This window comes from Acanthamoeba castellanii (assembly GCF_000313135.1).
Source record: "Acanthamoeba castellanii str. Neff unplaced genomic scaffold scf7180000084697, whole genome shotgun sequence".
Taxonomy (NCBI): Eukaryota; Discosea; order Longamoebia; family Acanthamoebidae; genus Acanthamoeba; species Acanthamoeba castellanii.
In genome coordinates, this window is record NW_004457437.1 from 5,983 (window position 1) to 13,827 (window position 7,845).

A 7,845-nucleotide genomic window follows, 5' to 3' on the forward strand; every position below is an offset into this window, starting at 1 on the left:
GGGTGTGTTGGAAGTGGACCCAGTGGAGGGGGTCCTGGCTGGTGCAGGCCGTGCCGCACTCGCACTGCGGCCTGTTCTCGGCCTGGAGCAGCAGCTGCTCCTGATCCACGCTCGGTTCTTTGTCTTTCTCTTTGACGTGTTTGTGATTCTTTTTCGCTTCCTTCTTGTCCTTGCCCGACGGGGACGACGTGGCCGATGTCGAGGGAGATGAAGAAGCGGGGTCTCGCATGGTCCTGCTCAATTTGGATGATGGCGAATTGGAATTGCTGGAAATTCCATCTTTTACCGAGCCCAGGAGCGATGAGGTGGACGCCGAGGCCTCGTGGTACGACTGAAGGGTCTTGGCCTTATCCTTCCTCTCGCTCATATCTCTTCTCTCGGCTGATCCCAATGAGATCAGTTCCGTGACAGCGATCGAGTTTTATTATTTAAATTATTATTAGTATTAATGAAAAACGTGGAAACCTCACAAGGCCAAATTGAAGCAACCATCATTAAGTTTTAAGAGGGCGGTGGCGGCTCATCGTTTCCTGACTTTCAGGCGATCGAGTTGAAGAAGGCGCACTGGGCCGTCTGGATCGGCGCGTTGTCAATGCACCACGACGACCCGCTCTCGATGAGAAGGTAGGACCTTGACGCATGGCCGCCGTGGCCGTGGCCGTGGCCGTGGCCGTTGCCGTGGCCGTTGCCGTTGCCGTTGCCGTTGCCGTTGCCGTTGCCGTTGCCGTTGCCGTTGCCGTTGCCGGTAAGCCCGCGGGTGTAGGGCTTCCAGCCGTCGATCCTGGGGTTGCCTTGGTCGCCAGCGACGACCAGAACGACTGTAGGAGCTCCATGAGCGGCATCTCGGCCGGCGTGGTCTCCGGGGTGAAGAGCGCGCAGTAGCCCGGCGCGGGCGCGTTGAGCACGCAGCCCTGCTGGGTCAAGTAGACCACGTCCTCGTTGCGGTGGGCGCCATAGTAGGCCGGGAACCACGAGGCCTCGTAGGTCCAGTGGTACAGCCAGGCCTCCCGGTGGTGTCGGCGGGCAGGGCCTCGAGCCACGCGACGACCAGGCACCAGTGGTACCAGTCGGTGTCGATCTTGGCCATGGCCGCGTAGTAACTGGGATAGGCGCCCTGGCCCGACCCAACCGGGTAGAGCTGGGCCAGGGCGTCAATGGCCTCGGCGCCGAACATGGAGGTGACGTAGTCCGTAGTAGGCGTCGAACGCAGCGCGGGTGTTGGACGCGGCCGCCGCGGGCGGGAAGGTCTTCTGGCTGAGCACCGTCGACTCGTTGTTCATCAGGCCCAGAATGGTGGGCACGCGGTTCATCAGGCCCTGGCGCACCCGCTCGATCGGCTGACCCAGGATCACGACGCCGTCGACGGCCGGCCGCGGCTTGGCCAGCTCGGCCAGCGTGGCCTGAACCGCCATGATGGACGCAATGGGGCCGCGCGCAGGCACTCGCGCATGGCCTCGGCCGCGCTGCCTCAGCCCAGGGCGTCGACCACCTTCTGCATGGTGTCGGTGATCCAGCTGACGGGCTCGAGCAGCTTGGCGGAGTTGCCGACGCCCGACTGGCTGGTGGCGCGGTGGTAGAGGCCGTCGCTGGCGGGCGACACGGTGTGGATGGCCACCGAGATGGCACCGGCCGACTGACCGGTGATGGTCACGGACCGCGGGTCGCCGACGAGCGCGCGGATGTTGTCGCGCACCCAGAGCAGGGCCTGGCGCTGGTCCATGAGGTTGTAGTTGCCGATGGTACGACTCGGCCTGGAACGCGGCGTGGCCCAGCAGGCCGACGATGCCCAACCGGTCCTGAGGCACCACGATGGCGTTGGTGTCCGGTTGGCCAGGCGGTCGCCGATGAAGTTCAACTGGCCACCACCTCGGAATGCGCCGCCGTGCCAGAACACCACCTTTTCAAGAAAGAGTGAGTTATAGAGCAGACAACACGGCACGACACGACACGCACCACGTCGCGCTTGGCCCGGCGGTCGCGCTCGAACGAGAGGGGCACGTAGACGCTGGCGTAGAGGCAGTCCTCGGCCCACGCGCCGTTGTTCTGGGTCGGCTGCGGGCAGGTGAAGGGCGCCACGGTCGCGTTGCGCACCCCGGACCACGGCTAGGCCGCCTGCGGAGGCGCGAAGCGGAGTTGGCCGACGGGCGGCGCGGCGAAGGGGACCGCGCGGAACTGGAAGCCGAGCTCGGTACGGACACCGAGCTTGCCGAGCGGGGTGTTCACGACGACATCGTAGCCTGCGGCCCCGAAGTTGGCTTCAAAAAAAAAAGAAAGAATTCAAAAAAAAAGAAAAAATCAAACAAAAGAGAAAAAGAAAAAAAAGAAAAAATAATATACCTCCACGGGTTCTGAGATACAACATTGAATATAATTGCAATTTTTTTCACACTTTTGCCGACACAGAAGATGGCTGGTGTTGTGGAGACGATTGCCTTTGGCCAGGTGCGGAAGGTTCAAAATCTCCCTGCACGATTAATCTCATTCACCTCCTTCTACACCAGCACAACGTGCGAGCCAGTCAAATCTTCTTCCGGAGCTCTCTGTCCTACGGCCTGGTTAATCTCATGCCCCTCGTGCCAGGTACTTCGTCTATTTATTTTTATATATTTCAGTGTGTATTTTTTTTTCTTACATTTCCACAATTAATAAATAATTAAATGATGTAAAATACTCACGCTTCTTGCTGGGCAGGCCACGTCCTAGTGATCTCCCAGAGGAGAGGTACGTAATGTATTCCCTCGTGTCTGTCGGCTGCGGGCTGGTGATGGTTGACCCGCACTCGCCAGTGGCCCGATTCCGCGACCTCACGCCTCCTGAGGTGAGCGACCTGTGGACCTCCGGTTCGGCCGCTTCTTCCACGCGTCGCTCGCACCGCACGCGCACACACAACACATGCCGCACGACACGCGCGCCCAATTCGCTTTGGCCTGCGGCTGACGAGCTGCTTGGTGCAGCTCAACGGATCGGTGAGGTGGTGGAGCGACATTACAAGGGCGACGCCCTCACCATGGCCATCCAGGACGGCGCTGCCGCCGGCCAGACCGTCAGTACGCATGCGCGATACCCTGGCTGGCCAGCCCAGCCCAGCCATCTCACCGTGCTTGATTGATGTGTTGCGTTCCATTGTGTCGCACGCGTGTGCGTGTGCAGGCCACGTGCATATCCACGTGATCCCGCGAAGGAGAGGCGACTTTGCGCGTAACGATGAAGTGTACGAGCGGGTTCGTGTCTTCTTCTTCCTCCTCTCGTCCAGGCGACTTGTTGTTGTTGGCGCTCTCGATCTCACCCTTCGCTACGTGTGCCTGCAGTTGGACATGGACAAGGACCGAACGAAGCGCACCGAGGAAGAGATGGCCGAAGAGGCCGCCCTCCTCGCCCGCTACTTCGACGATGGCAACACCAACAGCACTGACGGCGCCACTTCGCCATAGTAGCAAAATAAATAAATAGCCTCTTGTTGTCAAAAGAAATGAGACAAAAAAACTCTATTGGTCTTATTTTACGAAAATGCACAAAGTTGTGCTTTTTGTTTACTGCTCGAGCTCCTTGCGGGCGAACTCGGGGAGGACGAAGGAGGCGCAGTGGACGTGCTCGTTGTAGTACCTGAGCTTGTCGGCGGGCAGGGTCCTGACGGGCTCCTTGGGCGACTGGTCGCGCTCCGAGAGGATGGCGAAACCGATCTGACCGCACGGGTAGGTGGGGATGGTGGTGAACGCATACTCGGCGTGCTTGAACATCTCCTTGGACTGGACCATCAGGCGCTTGATGATGTCCATGTGGAGCCACAGGCACTCGGCCTGGGTGGCGGCGATGCCACCCTCGCGGAGGGCCTTCTTGATGGACTGGTAGAAGGGCTTCTCAAAGAGGAACTCGGCCGGGCCGACGGGATCCGACGAGTCGACGATGATGACGTCAAAGTGCTTCTCGTGCTCATCCATGAACTTGACGCCGTCGCCGACGTGGACAGTCACGCGGGGATCGGTGTAGCCGATCGAGGTACCGGGCAGGTACTTCTTGGCGGCCTCGATCACGACCTGCAGATTGGAATGGCAAAGTAGAAGAGAAGATGATGAGAAAAGATTTTACACAGAGTAGAAGAAAGAAAAATCGACATCGACGTTTCGTGTTCAGAGAAGCAGAATTACTAATTTAATCATTAGATTATCATCGAGCTGGGTTTATATGAGGTCATCCTAAGGAAACGTGTAGGGCACAGACACACAACAAATAAGAGAGAATGGCAGTGTTGTGTACCTTGTCGATCTCGCAGATGGTAATCTCCTTGACGGAGTCGTGCTTGGCGATCTCACGGAGGACACCACCATCACCACCACCGATCACGACCACCTGTAGAAGAGAACGACGTGAATTCACACATCAAGGATGATTCAATTAAAAATAAATTAAATTGTAAGTGACCGAATATTCTACGGGAACAGGGGGTCGCTGCTCCAACAGATTGTCACGGACTTTGTGGTTTGTTATTGGAGAGTTTATATAGAGCCAAGGTCACTATATTCAAACCTTGTTCCCGGAAACCTTCCGATGAGAGAGCAGTGTTGCAGTGTAATGCTAAATTTGGGGCGGCAAATAATCGTTGAAGATGATGGATGGTGAGGGGGGAGACAACGTACCCGCTCGGGGTTGGGGTGAGCGCAGAGGGCGAGGTGAGCGAGCATCTCCTGGTAGGAGAACTCGTCACGCTCGGTGACCTGGATGACGCCGTCGAGGACGAGCACGTTGCCGTAGGTCTTCGACTTGAACACCAGAACGTCCTGGGACAAGCAAAAAACAAAGATTAGATTAAAAATCGATCGGAGATTGAATCCGGAGATCTTCCGGCAACAAATCGCGATTGAAAATCGGACAAGTTAGGTACCTGGTAGTCGGACTTCTGGGAGAGGAGGACCTCCTCAACTTCCAAGCTCATGGCCTGACCTGGACGAGCAAGCACACAAAGGGTCAGTTGCTTCCTAATCGCAAGGACAGGAGTTCGCGAGGTAACACAATCCAATCGTACCAAGCCTAAAACTAGTAGATCAAACTAAATTGTAGAGATGATGATTAGAGCGTACCGGGCCACATGGGGTGACCGGCCTCCGAGAACCATCCGTTCATGATCTTGTCCATGTCTGCGGTTGTGAAGTGGGGTGTGTGGCGGAGCTGAGTAGAGGGGACAAAGAACCAAGTGCCCGCACCCCAACAGAGTTTCTTTGAGCCGGAGCCGAACCACGATTTATCCGACAAAACAGTTCGTCGACAGAGAAAATGAGTGGAATTGCATATTTCGCGAGTCGACATTTTTCACCAGTGACTGGGCATGACGTCAGCAAAGAAAGGGGGACGATTTTCCTTGATGACTTTCCTGGCCAATGGGCGGGTGCGGGCTGAGGGATTGGGCGCCCCGATAAATGAAGCAAAGGCGCAAAGGCACACTGAGATTGTACGCAACCGCAACACTAACAAGATGATGAAGTTCCTCCTCGCCTTCGCCGCCCTCGCGCTTTTCGTCCAGCTGGCCGCCGCCGGCACCCGCGCCCACGCCGCCGTTCCTCACCGTTACCTCGCCGTACGCCTCTCTCGCTTTCGTTCTTTTGCATATCTCTTCCCAATTCAATTCAATCTTCCATCTTCGTCATCTTGGCCCTTTATTGTTCAAGATTGTCAAGAATCAATGATTAATTTCCTCAATTTCTGAAACAATCTCTTCATTTTGTTTGGTAAATGAAAACGTGCAGGGCGCTTGCAATGACGCCCAGGACCTCGGTGCGTTCAAGTCCCACTGGGGTACCTTCCAGAACAGCGTCGACCAGTGCGCCACGGGCTGCCTCGGCGGCGCCGACTGCTCGTCGAGCTGCATCCAGAAGGCCATCGGCCTCACCCAGGCCTGCGCCACCTGCTTCGGCCAGGGCGTCGCCTGCGTCGCCACCAACTGCTACTGGAAGTGTCTCAACCCGGCCTCGCCCGGCTGCGCCCAGTGCTCCATCCAGCACTGCGAGGCTCCCCTCCTCTCCTGCGCCGGTGTGCCCAAGAGCGACATCCCCATGTAAAAAGACGACCTCTTCGTCGTCCTTCGTTCTTGGCAATGAAAAAGCGACAGAGCTTCATTTTTAGTCCCCTCGCTCTTTTTGTGCGCCACTGCTGGCTGACGAGAGGCGGCGGCATACTTGGTCATCCACTGCAGTCGAGTAAGATCGTGGCGGACTAGGGACGGTTGGCCGAATTGTGGCCATAAGGTCATCGAGGTCCGCACCTGATGCACGCTGGCACATCGCAACCTGACACGCAACCGGAAACCTTAACTGATGACGTAACGCCGGTCTCTTGGCACCTCCAGCCTATCTCCCCGGGCGAACCACCTTGGACAAGCTTACAAACGACTACCACTCAAACCCAAACACACCAAACGCAACACCACCACAACGAGAAAGATGAACGCTCAAGAAGCTCTGTCCGCCCACTCAATCCAACAGGGATCCGCCACATTGCCCTACACGACCTCGCAACTGCTTCAACAGGTCGGTTGATGGTTCTGCTGTCGAACAGCCTGTAACGTGACTAAGGGGCAGCCCCTCTTCTCCTGGTCAGGTGGCGGCCGTGGCCAACGAAACGGTCCTGCTGAGCCGCAAGCGGTGCCACGGGCGTCTTTCCGAGGCCCAGGAGGCACTACTCGGCCACTACATCGATTTTCTCAAAGAACGCGCAGAGCATCTCCATCTTCGTCATCATCTTCAAGGATCCAGCCTCCAGACGCCCGAGGCACTCGTCGAGCCACACACGACTCCAAACACCAGGTCTTCTTCTTCTTCTTCTTCCTCCTCAGTTCATCGCAAGTCTCGCCGTACGAAGCGTCTCTTTCACGACCGGGCGTGCAACCATTGTCACACCCACTTCACGAGCCAGTGGCGCGCTGGCCCCATGGGTCCATCATCGTACCGCCCCCCTCTTCTCAAGTCATCATTTCTCTCCACCTCAGAAGTTTGTGTTTGCATTAGTTAGCGGATTGTTGGACCATAACCTAATGTGTGTGTGGCCGCTAGGTTGTGCAACGCGTGTGGTCTCAGGTACGCCCGACGAGACAGGCACCACAGCGCGACCGAAGCTCTGCCTGCCATGCCCATGCCCATGACCACCGCCAACACCACGCCGTCTTCGCCACCCCAGCAGCAGCAGCCAGGCTGCACCGCCGCACATCCCGAAACTTCTCGGCCCCACCGAGCAAGCCTGAGCTACCTCCTCAACTGAAAGCTGTTGGCTCAGCGTTACTCAACCATGGCTGTCATGACAAACGATAAACGGGCATTCACATGTTCTCTTCCCCGATTTATTGCCTTTTACTGACAAAAATTGTCCCTCAACTGCCTTCCGCCTTGCCGGCACCGACTTCATCATCACCCCTCACTATTGACCGGAAGGCCGACGTCTCAGGTGCTAATTGACCAATGGGCCGGACCCATCTTAAGTGCGCTGGCCAATGGCAAGGGGGCTGAGCTGTTCTGTGGGCGAGCACCGGCCAGCTTGGGGGTTCTTGTTTGTCTCCTTCAACTTTCGCCTGGTTTCAGATTCGAAGATGGAGGGATGTCACAAGATCTTGCCTCGTTTGCGAGCTCTGAGGAGGAGATCAGCAGATTTCTTTTTGCTCTAGCGCGAAGTGCAACATCCGTCTTCTAATTACTGAGTACTCAACATACATCTACGATCCACACCATGCTGCTGCGAAAATCTCAAAGCGTGACCTGCTTCCGATTCGGACGGCATGCTCGCACGTCATCCCTCATGACCCTTGTCCCCTCTGCCGTCGCAGCCGCTACACAAGGTCCCCCCCTCAAGATTCATCTTTTTTTC

General features: G+C 56.9%; 6 protein-coding genes across 6 annotated transcripts in view; 3 read left to right on the forward strand and 3 right to left on the reverse strand.

The window, feature by feature from the left end:
- Positions 1-537: 537 nt before the first annotated feature.
- Positions 538-1,412, reverse strand: ACA1_127860 (uncharacterized protein; the record flags this gene model as incomplete). Its single annotated transcript, XM_004338907.1, is given in 4 exon segments — positions 538-781; positions 817-1,004; positions 1,049-1,159; positions 1,173-1,412. 4 exon segments carry the CDS (start codon positions 1,410-1,412, stop codon positions 538-540), a joined length of 783 nt encoding a protein of 260 aa, XP_004338955.1.
- A 56-nt stretch (positions 1,413-1,468) lies between these two features.
- ACA1_127870 (Carboxylesterase) lies at positions 1,469-2,362 on the reverse strand (the record flags this gene model as incomplete). The annotated part of the gene is made up of 4 exons (XM_004338908.1): positions 1,469-1,897; positions 1,954-2,103; positions 2,164-2,255; positions 2,338-2,362. The coding sequence occupies 4 exons, from the start codon at positions 2,360-2,362 to the stop codon at positions 1,469-1,471; spliced, it is 696 nt and encodes a 231-aa protein (XP_004338956.1).
- Positions 2,363-2,406: 44 nt separating this feature from the next.
- ACA1_127880 (ATPase) lies at positions 2,407-3,431 on the forward strand (the record flags this gene model as incomplete). The annotated part of the gene is made up of 7 exons (XM_004338909.1): positions 2,407-2,442; positions 2,502-2,580; positions 2,692-2,721; positions 2,787-2,840; positions 2,955-3,047; positions 3,151-3,221; positions 3,309-3,431. The coding sequence occupies 7 exons, from the start codon at positions 2,407-2,409 to the stop codon at positions 3,429-3,431; spliced, it is 486 nt and encodes a 161-aa protein (XP_004338957.1).
- A 99-nt stretch (positions 3,432-3,530) lies between these two features.
- On the reverse strand, positions 3,531-5,130 carry ACA1_127890 (spermidine synthase; the record flags this gene model as incomplete). Its single annotated transcript, XM_004338910.1, has 5 exons — positions 3,531-4,034; positions 4,255-4,347; positions 4,635-4,775; positions 4,880-4,938; positions 5,076-5,130. The coding sequence occupies 5 exons, from the start codon at positions 5,128-5,130 to the stop codon at positions 3,531-3,533; spliced, it is 852 nt and encodes a 283-aa protein (XP_004338958.1).
- Positions 5,131-5,470: 340 nt separating this feature from the next.
- ACA1_127900 (uncharacterized protein) lies at positions 5,471-6,050 on the forward strand (the record flags this gene model as incomplete). Its single annotated transcript, XM_004338911.1, has 2 exons — positions 5,471-5,569; positions 5,739-6,050. 2 exons carry the CDS (start codon positions 5,471-5,473, stop codon positions 6,048-6,050), a joined length of 411 nt encoding a protein of 136 aa, XP_004338959.1.
- A 1,657-nt stretch (positions 6,051-7,707) lies between these two features.
- The window catches only part of ACA1_127910 (acetyltransferase, GNAT superfamily protein), a gene marked incomplete at both ends in the record, with an annotated part of 1,323 nt that continues 1,185 nt past the window's right edge, over positions 7,708-7,845 (forward strand). Inside the window, one exon of the mRNA XM_004338912.1 lies at positions 7,708-7,785. Coding sequence (XP_004338960.1) covers positions 7,708-7,785 — 78 coding nt within the window. The remainder of the gene's footprint in view (positions 7,786-7,845) is intronic.